General features: G+C 49.7%; 1 protein-coding gene across 5 annotated transcripts in view; it reads right to left on the minus strand.

Annotated features, from left to right (window-relative positions):
* CDC25C (cell division cycle 25C) overlaps nt 1-15984 on the minus strand; it is a 553873-nt gene that overhangs the window by 21856 nt on the left and 516033 nt on the right. For all 5 annotated transcript variants that reach the window (XM_069651569.1, XM_069651568.1, XM_069651571.1 and 2 more), the window contains one exon: nt 14353-14464. In XM_069651569.1, coding sequence (XP_069507670.1) covers nt 14353-14464 — 112 coding nt within the window. The remainder of the gene's footprint in view (nt 1-14352; nt 14465-15984) is intronic.

Raw genomic sequence — 15984 nt, forward strand, 5'->3', positions numbered from 1 at the left:
TTATATTGTCCCTTCTGAAGAAGGCTTATTCAAACTGACTTAAATTAATAATTGTCTAATCAAGAAACCTTGTGTTTGAGAGTAAATTTGAATACTTGTCACGATGAATCTGTGCAACTGCCCTACCGCTCACATTGACCCCTCTTGAGATAAGCCTGGCTGCTCAACACGCTACCAACCTGTGTAGTACAGACTCATACCAAAGGTTGGGTTCCTACTGCCAGGAGGTCAGGGTTGTTGTAGTGCACCCAAAGGGTACTGCATACAATCTTGCCTAACAAGCACCCATGAAGTCGTTAATAGACTCGAAGTGTCAACGTTTTCCATAGGAAAACTATATTAAAGTTACCGTGATTTCCCAGCCTGACGGGAAATATTCACAGCATGTGAATCCCTGAAAGATCCAATGCTGGAGAAGAAGTTACTTTCTTACCTGGTAACGTTCTTTCGATGGGATGGTCCGACGACGTATTCCATATCTATGACAGGTAATGTCCACAGCTGTGCTGCTTCGGAAAATCTTTAGCGTCTGCGTTCTGCGTCGATGGTGTCGATGCGCCGTCCCAGAGGACCTCCTCCGACGAGCAACGTCACCCGATGTAATAAGTAGGACGCACATCGCCCATAGCCTCAGTTACAGTTTTTTCCCAGAATGTGTGCCACCAGTTTTCTGCCAGTCAGATACACAAGGCCTTGCGGAACGCAAGATGCAATCGCAAAAGAAGGGGGAAGGCAGTGAGGGAGCGATATGTTATACATTGTTGGACCATCCCATCGAAAGAACGTTACCAGGTAAGAAAGTAATTTGTTCTTCGAGGGGATTGGGTCCTGCGACGTATTCCATATCTATGACAGACTCCCAAAGCAGTACCAAGCAAGGAGGTGGGAAAGAACTTAGAATACAAATTTAGCATGCCCAATCAAATTGCAGAATAGAGAACTGCCTTGCCAGAGGCCAGATCTTGCTCTCTGATGGAATCGAGGGAATAGTGACGTACAAAAGTATGTACTGAAGCCCAGGTGGCTGCATCACAGATGTGACGAATAGGAACTTCCCTCTGCAGGGCCGTAGACGCAGCCACTCCTCTTGTAGAGATAGCTAAAATAATCCAACGAGACAAAGTCTGTTTCGTCACAGCTTGTCCCAAATGCTTTCCAGCGTAACCAATGAAAAGTTGATCGTCCACTCTGACCCGGGACATGCGCGAGATATAAAAGCTCAACGCTCTCCTAGGATCAAGCCTCTTCCTTACCAGGATGTGGAGGGGGATAGAACGCCGGAAGAACAACCTTCTGGCTCAAATGAAATTCCGAAACCACCTTCGGAAGAAAAGAAGGACGAACTCTAAGGACAACCCTGTCCTTGTGAAACACAGTGAAGGGTGGCTTAACTGAAAGTGCCTGTAACTCACTCACTCTGCGAGCGGAAGTAATCGCAACCAAAAACACAGTTTTCAGAGTTAACAGCCTCAAAGGGCAAGAATGTAAAGGCTCAAACGGAGCACCCATAAGAAACTTAAGATTCAAATCCCAACCTGGCACCAGAAAAGGTGACAGAGGGAACACATTAGTGAGCCCTTTCAAAAACTGCGAAATTAAAGGAATTTTAAAATGGGAACACTCTTCTGACGAGCGCTTAAATATGGACAGCGCCGCCAGGTAACCTTTAATGGTCCCCACTTGCAAGCCCCTGTGGGCCAAAGAAAGCAAAAAAGACAGAACCATGGGAATGTCACATTCAAAAGGATCCACATTCTGAACTCTGCACCAGTCGCAGAACTTTCTCCAACGGCAACGGTACAGAGACTTAGTTGCCGGCCGCCTGGCCGAGAGCAACACCTCCATCACGTCTTCAGGGAGGTCCCAATCCTTATACCTAAACCTTTCAGAAGCCAAGTGTGAAGATTGAGGGATCCGACCTCTGGATGGAGAACCTGACCCCTCCTCCCCCCCTCCCGTGAGAGCAGATTGTCTAGGTAGGGAAGACGACGTGGAGGGCAGATGGACAAGTCGAGAAGGTCCGGGTACAACGTCCTCCGGGCCCACACCGGAGCAATGGGGATCTTCCGGGAACCGAACCTCCGTAACCTCTGCAGCACTTGCGGGATGACGGGGACTGGAGGAAACGTGTACAGCACTGGGAATGACCACTCCACCACGAACGCGTCTCTTAAGGCTCCTTTTGGAGGAAATTCCAGCGATCAAAACCTTTCGCACTTCCGGTTGACACTGGAGGCGAACAGATCCACTTGAGGGGTCCCTCAAAGGGCGAAGATCTCCAGGAGAATCTCCTGAGCCAGCTCCCACTTGTGAGAGATAGAGCTCTGCCTGCTCAGAGCATCCGCCGTCTCCGGCCAGATGAACAGCCGAGATCGAAACTTCCTGCTGGATGGCCCAGAATTCGAGCTGCATCGCCTCCCTGCACAACGGAAGTGACCCTGCCCCCCCCCTTTTTTTGTGGAAGTAGTGCATGGCCACCGTGTTGTCCGTTAGAATCAGGACACTCTTTCCGCGCACAGTCGGCAGAAAAGCCTTCAGGGCTCGCCTGACGGCCCTCAGCTCCAACAGATTGATATTGAGTCTGGACTCCGACGGAGACCAACGACCGCTGACCGTCAACTCATTGGCATGAGCTCCCCATCCCGTGAGGGATGTGTCCGTCACGATCGTCACCTCCGGCCAGGGCAGCCAAAATGGGGCCCCTTTCATCAGATTGCCCTCGACAGCCCACCACAGAAGGTCCCGGGCAACCGAGGGCGGCACCTGAACAGGGTCAGACAGCCTGCCGGAGGACTGAGACCACTGGAGCTTGAGTGCCCACTGCAAAGATCTCATCCGCAGACGAGCCTCTGGCACCAGAAGAATGCAGGATGCCATGAGGCCGAGCAGTCTCAAGAATACGGACGCTGGGAGATTCTGGGCAAACTGAAACTTGTGCACCATCTGCTGAATGTGAAGAGCCCTCACCTGAGGAGGAAAACACTGCCCCAGGGACGTTTCTAGCACTGCTCCGATGTACTGGAGCCGCTGCGTTGGTGTCAAATGGGACTTCTTTAAATTGAGGGAGAAGCCCAGCCTGTGAAGGGAGTGGCAGGTGACGGACAGATGATCCAGGACTTGCCTGGGAGAGCTCCCCCTGATCAACCAATCGTCCAGGTAGGGGTAGACGTGAATCCCCCCCCCCCTTTCCCGAGATGCGCTGCCGCCACCACCACCACCATGAGCTTGGTGAAAACCCTTGGGCGCAGGTCAATCCGAACGAAACTGAAAGTGCGAGTCTTCAACCGCGAACCTCAGGTACTTTTTGTGCTTGGGATGGATCGGCACATGGAAGTAAGCATCCTTGAGGTCGAGAGACACCAACCAGTCCTGAAGTTGTAGGGCCTGGAGGACGAGAGTCACCATCTTGAACTTGTCCTTCCTGAGGAGTTTGGTCAAACCGCGCAAATCCATGATGGGTCTCAATCCCCCGTCTTTCTTTGAAATCAAAAAATAAGGGGAATACCAGCCCTTGTTCCTCTCCGCTACAGGCACCAGTTCTATGGCGCCTTTCTCCAGCAGGGCTTGAATTTCCTGCCCAAGGAGCGGCTCCAGACTCTTCAAAGAGAGGTTCCCTGGTGGATTGTCGTTAGGCCTCTGCCGAAAAGGAAGACAGTAGCCGTGGGTTATGATCTCCAGAACCCACACATCTGAAGTAATGGCTTGCCACTCTACAAGATGCTGCGCCAGCCTTCCCCCAACCAGCGAACCATGGGACCTGGCCTCATGACTGAGTGGTAGCAGCTGCAGCGTTGCCTGAGGGCAAAGAGGCAACTGCCCGAGCGGCCTTGGCACCTCGAGTACCTTTGTTTCCACCTCTGGCACTCTTACGATGGCCTCTTTGACTGCTAGCTACTCTCGCTTTACTGAAGGAGTAATAGCAAAAGGAACCTCCCCTCCATTGCTGTCCCCTAGGACGAAAAGGCAGAGGTTGACGAACTGCAGCGCCCAACAACTTCGCTGCAGCTTTGGAGGTCTGCAACCTCTCAAGGCTCTCGTCAGCCTTGCTGCCAAAAAGGTGTTCACCGTCAAAGGGCATGTTGAGGAGCCGGGAATGCACATCAGGAGCGAACCCAGACTTCCGCAACCACGCAAACCTGCGCATTACGGTGCTCGCCGCCATGGACCGGCTGACACAATCCGCCAAGTCCAAACCCGACTGAACAGCCTCACACATGGCATCCTTGCCATCCTGAACCATAGCAAGGAAACCATCCCGTTCGTCCCCTTCGGGAATATGTTCAGCCGCTAATGCAACACAGTTCCACAGATTGTGTGTGAAACGAGACAAGGCACATATGGCGTTGGCCGCCTGAAGCGCCATACCCCCAGAAGAAAACACTTTCTTCGCCCAGTCGTCAAAACGTTTGTCGTCCCTATCCAGAGGGATGGTAGGATACGACGCCTGCTTTGCCGGGGCCGTAGCCGCCTGCACCACCAAACTCTCCGGGGTGGGGTGCCTAGACAAGTAGCAGGGGTCGCTACTGGCTGGACGGTATTTTCGCGACAAAGACTTGCCCACTACCGGGAGACTCTCCGGAGCAGTCCAAGCCGCCGCCACCTTTCTCTGCAGAGCCATATGAAAAGGCAAAACCGGGTCAGTGGGAGGACCGAGATCAAGGATGTCCGTGAGATCATCCTGAACGAACTCCCCTGGGGGAGCTGACCAACCCAAGTACTCGGTAACCCGAGACATAAGGCGCCTATAGGAAGAATCGGCATGAGTGCCAGGCTCCGGCCGACAAAACTCCACCTCCGGAGAGGTGTCCAGTCCACTGGCATGCAGCGACTGCCTCAGGTCACCAAACTGGCTATGGCCCAAGATAAGGTCATCGGGAACCATAGCCGGAACCCGGCCGCCATCAGAGCCTTCATCACCCTCTGAAATGTACTCCAGGCGGGGAGAGAAAGACCTCTGCGGACCAAAGCAGTGCCGAACCTTAGCCATAGCCTTTCTAGGGGCAAACCCCGTGCCATGGGGCCCCTCCGACACCACCGCCTCAAAAGGCGTCGAGGGCACCGAACGAGTCGGCGCCGACAGAAAAGGCGCCAACGTCGAGCGAATCGGCATAGACGTCAGCAGCAGCGCCGCCAGCATCGACGGCGTTGACACAGTCCTTGAAGCTGGAGCTCCGAGCGTGTCTCTCGACAACCTGGGCGCCGACGGCGTCAACGACCCCCTCGGAGGCAGAGCCTCGAGAGAAATCGATGACCTCGGCGCCACAGGCGTCGACGTCTTCTTTGAAGACGGCACAGGATCACGCGGTCTCGTGCACGTCGAGGACCGGGACCTGGAACGGGCATGGCGAGAACGGCTACCCTTGTCCGAGCGGGACCTCTCCCGCGAGCCGTGCCAACCACCCGAGCCTGAAGGCGTACGGGCGGTGTCTCTCGACCGGTGCTGACCGACCCCACTCGGAGGCGCGGACGGACCGGTGCCCTGCGATTCCAGAATCGCTAGCATCTGCTTCCCGAAGGAAGCCCATTCCTCCGGTGTCGCTTGCATGGAGGGATAAGCGACCCGCCGACGGGCGGAGTCCTCGGAAGAGGACGGGGAAGGCGACCCATGCCGGCGCTTCCTGGAATGCCTAGAAGAGGCGGAGGAGTGGCGAGACCGACTGCTGGAAGGAGACCCGCCGGACTTCCGACGACGACGCAGAGAGTCACCCATCGAGTCATCGGTATAAAGCCCCGCAGACCTCGACTTCCGGGGCTTCGACACCCGGCCTACCGACAGCTTCTTCTTGCGTTCCCACAAGGCCTTTGCAGTGAGCGACTGGCAGTCGACACAGTCGTCCGTATCGTGGGCCTCCCCGAGGCACCAGAGGCAGGCGTCGTGCGAGTCCATGACGACATCTTGGACCCACAGTCCCCGCAGTTCTTGAAGCCGGACGCGGGGTCGAAGATGAGAAAGACATCGCCACGAACAGGTCACAACAAACCTAACAGGTTCAACGAACCGAGAATAGAAAACAGCAAACTCCAACAAGTCGAGGCGTACCGAGATTCACAAAGCGAACACGTTCGCAGAAAAAACGGAACTGAGGCTAAGGGCGTCGTACGTCCTACTTATCACATCGGGTGACGTCCACCGTCGGAGGTGGTCCTCGGGGACGGCGCATTGACGTCATCGACGCAGGGGCCAAAGATTTTCCGAAGCAGCACAGCTGTGGACATTACCGGTCATAGATATGGAATACGTCGGAGGACCCAATCCCCTCAAAATATACTATCACCCTGGCAATATTGAGTTTTTAAGGCAGGAAAGGTTAGACCTGAACAGAAGAAAAAGGTACTTACCAACTGGTAACTTTCTTTCGAGTGGATGTTCCTCCAACGTATTCCTCATCTTAGATGTATTCCATCCAGCTTTGATGCTCTTCGGAAATTTTTTCGACATCGGCGCCGTGCGTCGATGTCGTCGAGTCGATGGTCCCTCGAAGGCCTCCGTCGAGGGTGACGTCATCGGGTGTATAATTAGCATGCGCGGCGCTCGTTGGCCTCAGTTCTGTTTTTCCACTTTTTTTGCCTGTGATCTTGTAATGTCTAGATTGTGCCGGCAGACCGGTATCAGCCTTGCGAGATTTGAGATGGCAATAACCCGGAAAAATCTACAGAGGGGTAGGTTGGGAGGGCGATGAGGAATACGTTGGAGGAACATCCAATCGAAAGAAAGTTACCAGTTGGTAAGTAACTTGTTGTTCGAGTGGATTGTGTCCTCCAACGTATTCCTCATCTTCGATAGACTCCCAAAGTAGTATGGTCAATTCCTCTGGAGGAGGGGGTAGATTTTTCGATACTCTTAGATGGCCGAGTATAGTACTGCTTTTCCAAAAGTTAGCTCCCTAGACTGGAAGCATCCAGGTTGTAGAATTTTGAGAAGGTGTGTAGCGAAGACTAATTTGCTGCTTCGCAAACGGATCTTATTGGAACACCTCTTTGAAGGGCCGTGGAGAAGGCGATGGCTCTGGTGGAATGAGCCCTTAACCCTTCTGGTGGGTCTTTTTGTGCTAGTCTGTAGCATTCAGAAATGCAAAGTACGATCCAGTGTGACATTGTCCGTTTTGTTACTGATTGACCCAGTTTCCTTCCTGTGTAGCCTATAAACAACTGGATGTCCACTCTAAGTCTAGAAAGTCTAGAAATGTAAAAGCTTAAAGCTCTTTTTGGATCCAGTCTGTGTAATATTTCCTCCTCCTTCGAAGGATGGGATGGAGGATAGAATGCGGGTAAGACAATTTTCTGACTTAAATGAAAATCAGATATTACTTTCGGTAAAAATGATGGTTTTACCCTCAACACAACTCTGTCCTTATGGAACACAGTATAGGGTGGCCCAGAGGACAGTGCCTGCAATTCGCTCACTCTGCTTGCTGATGTTAGAGCAACCAAGAAGGCCGTTTTCCACGTTAGTAATCTTAATGGACACTTGAGCCTATGCACACAAGGAGCACACATTAAGAATTTTAGGACTAAATTTAGATCCCAGATCCGAAATGGGTGAGGAGGAAACAAATTAGCGAGTCCTTTTAAGAATTGAATTATCAAAGGAATTTTGAAGTAGGAGCATTCTTCCGATAAGCGCTTGAAAATGGAAAGCACTGCAAGGTAACCTTTTATTGTTCCGATATTCAGACCTCTATGTGCTAGGGTCAGAAGTAAAGATAGTACTTCCGGAACAGAACATAGAAAAGGATCGACATTCTTTTCTCTGCACCAGTTGCAAAACTTTTTCCAACGGCAACGGTATAGAGACTTTGTTGCTGGCCTTCTTGCCGAAAGCAACACCTCCATAACGTCATCTGGAAGGTTCTAATCCCTGTATCTCAGCCTTTCAGATACCAAGCATGAAGGTTGAGCAGTTAGACCTCTGGATGGAGAATCTGACCCTCCATTTGAGAGAGAAGGTTCTCTCTGAGGAAGACGTACTGGAGGACAGATGGACATGTCTAGAAGGTCCGGGTACCACGTTCTCCTGGCCCAATCCGGGGCAATTAGGATCATACAGCTCCAAAACCTTCTCAGCCTCCTGATGACTTGAGGAATGACGGGAATCTGAGGGAACGCGTACAATAGTGGGAAATTCCACTCCACCACAAACGCGTCCCCCAGGGCTCCTCTCGGGGGAAATTCCCTTGAGCAATACCTTTCGCATTTTCGGTTGATTCCGGTTACAAACAGGTCTACTTGAGGGGTTCCCCAAAGGGCGAAGATCTCTTGAATGACTTCCTGAGACAGTTCCCATTCATGGGATACTGTGCTCTGCCTGCTCAGAGCATCTTCCGTCATATTCTCTTCCCCGGCATGATGAATTGCCGTTAAAGAGATTCCCTCCTGAATTGCCCAATACCAGAGCTGCATTGCCTCTCTGCAAAAAAGGTAGTGACCCCACACCACCTCTTTTGTTTAGGTAATGCAGGGCCACCGTATTGTCCGTCATCATCAGGACATTCTTTCCCCTGACAGATGGCAGGAAGGCCTTCAGCGCTAGTCTGATCGCCCTCAGCTCTAAAAGGTTGATATGTAGTTTGTACGCCGATGGAGATCAATGACCGTTGATTGTCAAATCGTTGGCATGAGCTCCCCACCCCATGAGCGAGGCGTCCGTCACTACTGTGATCTCCAGCCATGGTTGCCAAAAAGGTTCTCCTTTTAGGATGTTCTCTGTACAGGTCCACCATAAAAGATCTTGTCGGACCCTTCAGTCATTTGACCCAAAAATTGAGACCACTGAGTCTTTAGAGCCCATTGGAGGGATCTCATCCTCAAGCGTGCCTCTGGCACCAGGAAGATGCAGGATGCCATGAGGCCGAGCAACCTTAAAAAGTCGTAAGCCTGGAGATTTTGGGCATTTTGAAATTTGTAAACCATCTGAAGAATGTCTTGAGCCTTCGACTTGGGAGGCAAGCTCTTTCCCAAGGACGTGTCTAATACAGCTCCTATGTACTGAAGCTGTTGGGAAGGCGTCATCTGTGATTTCTTTTAATTGAGTGAGAAGCTCAGTTTGTGGAGGAAGTGGCAGGTGACTTTCAGATGATCCAGTGCTTGCTTGGCAGAACGCGCTCTGATCAACCAATCATCCAGGTAGGGGTAGAAATGAATCCCCCCCCCCCCCTGAGGTGCGCTGCCACCACTACCATTAACTTGGTGAAGACCCTCAGGGCGGAGGTCAACCCGAATGGCAGGACTCGAAACTGATAATGTGAGTCGCCAACTACGAACCTCAGGTATTTTCTGTGTTTGAGATGAATCGGCACATGAAAATAAGCATTCTGGAGGTCCAATGACACCAACCAGTCCTGAAGTTGAAGGGCCTGAAGGATCTGAGAAAGGGTAACCATCTTGAACTTGTCTTTTCTGAGGAACTTGTTCAAGTTTCTTAAGTCCAAGATGGGTCTCAGTCCTCTGTCCCTTTCGGGGATCCAAAAATACGGGGAGTACCATCCCTTGTTCCTCTCCGCTGCAGGTACTGGTTCTATAGCACCTTTCTCCAGCAGGGTTAAAACTTCCTGCTGTAGGAGCGGGTTTGAAGACTTCAACAGGTGTCTCCCTGGTGGATTGCTTTGAGGTTGTGTTAAAAAAAGGAAGGCAGTAACCTTGGGCTATTATTTCTAGAGCCCAAACATCTGAAGTAAAGGCTCGCCATTCTTGCAGATGCTGCGACAGCCTGCCCCCTACAGGTGTTTTGTGATGCAAGTCCTCAAAGCGGTTTTGTGGCGGATGTTGCAGCCGCTGATGGCAGAGAGGCTGCAGCTGGAGCTGGTTTAGCATGTTTTCCTCGTCCACCACGAGTGGCCTTTTCTTGGCCCCTTTGACTGGCCATTCCTCTCGCCTTTCCATATGAGGTGTAGTAACGATAGGATCGTCCCCTCCATGACTGTCCTTGCGCACGAAAAGGCTGAGGTTGTCTAATAGCAGCTCCTAAAGATTTGGCAGCTGCTTTTGAGGTCTGCAACCTCTCAAGGCTCTCGTCAGCCTTGTTGCCAAAAAGGTGAGACCCGTCAAAAAGGCATGTTCAGAAGGCGGTTCTGTACGTCCGGTGCAAAACCCAACTTCCGTAACCACGCAAATCTGCGCATTACCGATCTAGTGCCCATGGACCTGCTTACACTATCCGCAGTGTCCAATCCAGATTGAAGGGATTCCTGCATGGCTTCCTTTCCATCTCCAACGAAACGATGGCTAGGAACCCCCTTCCCTTTCTTCCCCTTCTGGTATGTGCTCCGCCCCATTGCAATGCACTCCCAAAGAGTTTACGAAAATTTTGCCAAGGCACATGTGGCGTTGGCAGATTTTAATGCCATGCACCTGGCTGAAAATACCTTCCGTGCCCAACCATCCACACGCTTATCGTCCCTGTCTGGAGGGATAGACGGGTATGCAAGTTTGTTAGAAGCTGTGGCTGCCTGTATGACCAGACTCTCGGGAGTTGGGTGTTTGGACAGATAGCCGGGGTTGCTAGTGGCCGGGTGGGTATTTTGAGGTGAGGGATTTATTTACCGGAGGAATAGAATCCGGAGTTTCCCAATTCTTGGCCACCCTATTTTGCAGGGCTACATGAAAGGGTAGTAATGGGTCTTTGGTGGGACCATGGTCCAATATATCTGTTAAATCTTCCTGGACGAATTGGGTTTATGGTCTAGCCCATCCTAAGTAATCTACTTCCTTTGTCATTGACGGTATGATGGACTGGCATGCTCTCCTGGTTCTGGTCTGCCAAAGTCGTTTTCAGGAGATGTGTCAATGCCACTTGCATTGTGTAATGATTCCACCAAGTCCCTCATTCTGCTTTCTTCTGAAATCAAGCATTCTGGGGCATTTGGGGTGCCATATTCCAGCCCAAAAGGTACATTCTCATCAGATCTCTCCTGTTCCTCAAAAATTGAGGTCAGGGATTTGAAAAACTCCTTTCTGGGGAGAGGCTTGAAAACCTTCTCTGGTAGAGGACGAGGAAGAGGTCTAGTACCTAGCTCTGAGGACAAAACAGGTTTTGGAACCTTATCCTTCTCTTTTTCTGGCTTCCCTGGCTTGGCTGGAGCCTTTGGCGCAGATTGTTTCGGCGTCGATAACGGCGTCAACGACACCGTGGTCGTCGACAGTGTGCTTCGAGGGCATCTAGGCGACCCTCGAAGCTTTTCCCTTCGAGGAATGATGGGTCTCGGACAGCGTCGAGGACCTCGAGCTGTCGACTCGACTAGAGCGTTTTTCACTCGGCGTCCTGGACAGTTCCCTATCCTTCCTTTTTTCGATCACCCGGGCTCGAGGGCGCGCGAGTGTCGGAGCGATTACACTCCCGGCCGGCTTCCGAATAAGGCACGGACCGAGGCTTTGCTTTTTCAAACACTTCCATCATTTTGAACCTGAATGCTTCCCACTCTTCGGCAGACGAATGTTTTGTGGGGCATTTCATCTTTTTTGGAGACTCGTCTGACGATGAGGTGGAGGGAGACCTGTGGCATCGTTTCTTTGATCTTTTTGACTAAGACGAGCGATGGGAATCTCTACGGGACCTTGATCGATGCCCTTTGCGTCGAGGAGAATTCTCTTCACGGGATCTCGACGCTAGGTTTTTCGACCTACCTGTAGCTTTCCTCTCCTCTTTTGCAAGGCCTTCCCCGTCATCACCTGACACTTCGTACAGGCCTCCATGTGGTGGCGTTCTCCGAGGCACCACAAACACTCTCGATGCGGGTCCGTGATCGACATTTTTGACCTGCACGATTTGCACTTTTTGAATCCCGATTTCCGGGCCGTGGTCGGCACCGATGATGAGGACATATTTGGTTATTATATATTCTCACAGAAAGCCAGGCGAGCCGAATGTCCGAAGCAACGTATACTGCGGAAAAACAGAACTGAGTTCAACGGGCGCCACGTGTGCTACTTATACACCCGATGACGTCACCCTCGACGGAGGCCTTCGAGGGACCATCGACTCGACGACATCGACAGAGCCCTCTGCCGAAAAAATTTCCGAAGAGCAGCAAAGCTGGATGGAATACATCTAAGATGAGGAATACGTTGGAGGACACAATCCACTCGAATGATAGGTTATAAGAACAGTTAGATTCTCCCAAAGGGATGCAGGCAGTCTATCATCCCAGCGTTAAAGTGTTCAACATTTAAAACATGTAAGGGAACAATGACTGCCAAAGCCAATAGGTTCAGAAGGAGGCCCCTAGGGAGCCAGGACAGCCAAAGTCAAAGTTCTGATGCTCTTCTTCTTAGAAAGATGTTCTTAAACAGTTAGTGTTCAAAAGACAAATCAGAGTAACTCAAGAGGAGTCGCCTTTAGAAAGCCCAAGCTGTAAGGCCAATGCAGGTAACTCAACGTCAACTTAGTGTAGGGTTAATCGCACTCTCAAAGACAGGATGCACCCCAAATGGCAAATTAATGTACCCCATCCCCACAGTACCTTTGAAATGAAAAAGTTGTCCCTTCTGGATGCAATGTAGAAGATCCTTGTTCCCGGTCCTTGGTCATGGTAACGAAAGGAAGGACGTCTGGCGGGCTCCTACGGCAGCACTTGAGTGACTCGGCAGCAATGGATTTCCGTCAATTCAGCGGCTCTTTGTGGTTTTGGCACCTTTTTCTCAGCGCCAAATAAGAACGAAAAGCTCTGGTTAGGATTTCTTTGATCCCTCGGTCCTGGACTCTGGTGAGGGGACTGTGGATGCAGATTTCTTACTTATGTAGGGTCCTCTGGTTGCCCACAAAGATCTGGCTGGATTCAGACTTCGGAAGACAATGCACTCACAGATCGTCGAGATACCCGGGGTATTGGGTTTCTGCAGCCTTGGAAAGTCGCTGCAAGTGAGGGGGTTGCGCCAAAATAGAGCTCGTCTCGAGGCTAGTTGTTCCCACCAGCCTAAGGCAGGTAGTCGTTCTTTAGGGTGCTGCTGGTGTCATCTCTTATTCTACTTCAGATGTTGTCCTCCAGTGGTCGACTCCGCTTTTAGTTCCAAAAACCTCGCTTTATATGCACGTTCCCATTCATTCACAGCCATAAATCTACAGATAGGACACTGTTGGTTTATTTTTTTTTAAGTTTTCCAGAGTGGCTGGAACAGAGCAGGGTGGCTGTCCTCCAGGACAGCCAGCCGGCCAATTGGAACTGTTTTCACTCAGGCGCACCTAGAGACAAAGGACAGGTAAGTTTCCGGACCCTCAGTCACTTCCTGCCTTTCCAAACGCACTAGAGCCTGGGCAGGCTTCAGGGCTGAAGCCTGCCAAATACACACAAAGGGCTCAAACCTAATAAAAAACAGAGTGAAAGCCGAGAAGAAACTAACCAACAAGAAATGGCGAAAAAGAAGACAGGGCCATTTTGAGAAAATTATCACCCTTGGGTGCAGTACTACAGCTGAGGTATCAGCCTGCAGCCACACGTCACTAGGTAGTAATAAAGAAACCACTTCTAACAGCCATTCAAGTGAGTTAGAGTAACAAAATGTTACACGAGGAATGGGTTAAAGGAATTACTATGTAAGCTCCCCAGCACTGTACAGAGTGGTGTGTGTGCTGGACCCATAAAGAAAAGTTAAGACAGGGGTCATCTTCTAGGCAACAGTAGCTCATCCAAGAAAATGTAGTTTAATATTAAGAGAAGTCCAAGGTCAATGCAAAAGCAGATGCCTATGGAGTTTACCAGAATCCATAAAACAGTAAGGAACATAGAAAATCATAGTCAGGAAAACACACGATTGAGTGAGAAAAAGGTCTCAAAAGCCCAGAGTCAAGCAAAAGAGCTGGGGTTCTCTAAGGTTAAAGGGAATTGGCACAGAAATTAAAATTCTCCCTGCTCCGAGTTACATTTCCCCAATTTATGTTCCAAATACTTTCGTGTTTTTTGGGCGCTTGTCCTAAACCAGATTGAAAACTGAATCTGTTGCTGTTACTGCCATAGCATGTCCCTTACATTCTGCATATTCACCCCTGACTTGTCATTTCCGCAGTACCTGTCAGTCTACCTGCGGTTTCCTTCCTCTTAAGTGCACATCTCAGTTCTGAAGGTCTCCATACAGTCTGGCTACTTTTCATAGTATAGCTTTTGCAGCCTAGCAAGCACATAGCATGCACACTGCATAGTCGGCACTTAGCAAAGTAAAGTGTGAAGCCTACTTGACAACTACAGGATCAGCTCCTCCCAATGCAAACTTTAGCCAGTCACAACGCTGGATTTCCTTCATCTCCATATTCACAATAGCCATCTGATACCTGCACGGTTTGTTCCTAATCTTGGGCTGCTCCTAAGTAGCAAGGTGTGTTTGCGGGCAAGCAGCCAAGCGCTTACTCCAAGTGTTTTCTCTTACCTTGTAGTCTGAGAAGAACTCTCTGTACCCTCCTTTAAGGATATAAAGTTCAGGGTAGTGCAGGCTGGGGTACTCGTTCCTATCTCGGTCTTCCTCCCTCAGGAAGCGGCACCTTGAGAAATTAAGCAGAAAACCGAGCAAGTAGGGTACATTGAGTAGTCAGGAATTCTACAACCAAATTATTCAGACACTCCTCCTCTCCATGAGGACAATTGGAAAAGCATTATATTTCCAGAAAAACTCAACTGGAGCATCCAAGTGCTCAACCTGGACCAGCCAGACGTACCCAAACCCTGGATTTCAACACCCAACTAGATCAGCTCGATCACACCTAGCCAAACCGACTTCCAGACCCATTCAGATCCACCCTCAACCATGCTACACACTCCCTTCCAACTAAAAACAATTCAAGCCCTCCCACTCAAGCGATCCCCAGGTTCCCAACTCATTCCAACATTGCATGCCTCCACAAATAAGCCAACGTTATTCACCCCACATAGATGGCTACATCTTAATTCATGGCACTCATCTAATTTGTGGTAAGAAGGATGAAGTAATACAATTTAGGCATTCAACATTTTTTTGACTGTTTAGGGAGGTCAAACCGATCCCCCAGAAATTAAAGTATACGAAGGAAAATCTTTTGGCATTGGTTACAAGGCCGGAGTCTAGGGGATAGCAAATCTTGACCTTTTTTCATTAGTTGAAAGGAACTAGTTGAAGTATACAAGGCGTTGCATTAGCTACAGTTGATAAATTAGTATACTGGAAAATTAAGCCAATTCTGATTTTTTTGGATGCTTTAGATTGGGATTTGGGCCAGTGCAAGAACCCAGCAGAACAAATCCATCCTAAACATCTTACAACTTGAAAAAGGGAAAACGTTGCATGGTTAAATCCTGTGAAGACCACTTTAGAAATCCTGAGCCTACGACACCTTTTCTAAATTGTAGGACAATTAATAATGGTGTTGTATTATTCAAACAAGTGGTAAAAAAATGTGAATGCAATTTGCTTCAGGACTATAGAAAATAAGTCTACTGTTAGAACCCATTTACAATTTATATAAGCTGTTGCATTTAATTGCCTTGGCTAGGAGATTTTTGTACCCGCTTATGCTTCTATCAATTGCCATTAAATGTGTTTACTAACAGCAGGAATAAGTAGCATGACTGTCTATAGGTGATATTATATGCCAATAGAATCTGATTTGGATCTTTTTTTTACCATAGTATTTTACACCTAGAAAGCAGAATAATTCGAGGCCCTCAGATTTTTTGGTAAACTCCATGAAAAGAAGAATGAAATTTATTGTTTGAGGGACGATTCTCTTGTGTGATGTAGTTTGTAATATGTACTTTGTGTTCATAGTTTTAGGAATTCTATTCAAAATAAGACATGCATTACTTACCGTAAAAGCATTTCTGATGATTGTATCTGCTTAGATTCACATGCTGTGCATATGGTCCGACATCCAGTGGTAACCACGGAGTATTGCATCTTGTCTTTCGGGGACCGAAAGGGGACGTCGGCATAAGCGTGTCTGAAACACTATCCCCATCATGACGTGTGTAGTATCCAAAATCCCTCACGCGCCGAGGTCCCTCCGATTGTATTTTTTCTGCCTTCTGC

Source organism: Ambystoma mexicanum, chromosome 3p (assembly GCF_040938575.1).
Source record: "Ambystoma mexicanum isolate Mex_15411 chromosome 3p, UKY_AmexF1_1, whole genome shotgun sequence".
Taxonomy (NCBI): Eukaryota; Metazoa; Chordata; class Amphibia; order Caudata; family Ambystomatidae; genus Ambystoma; species Ambystoma mexicanum.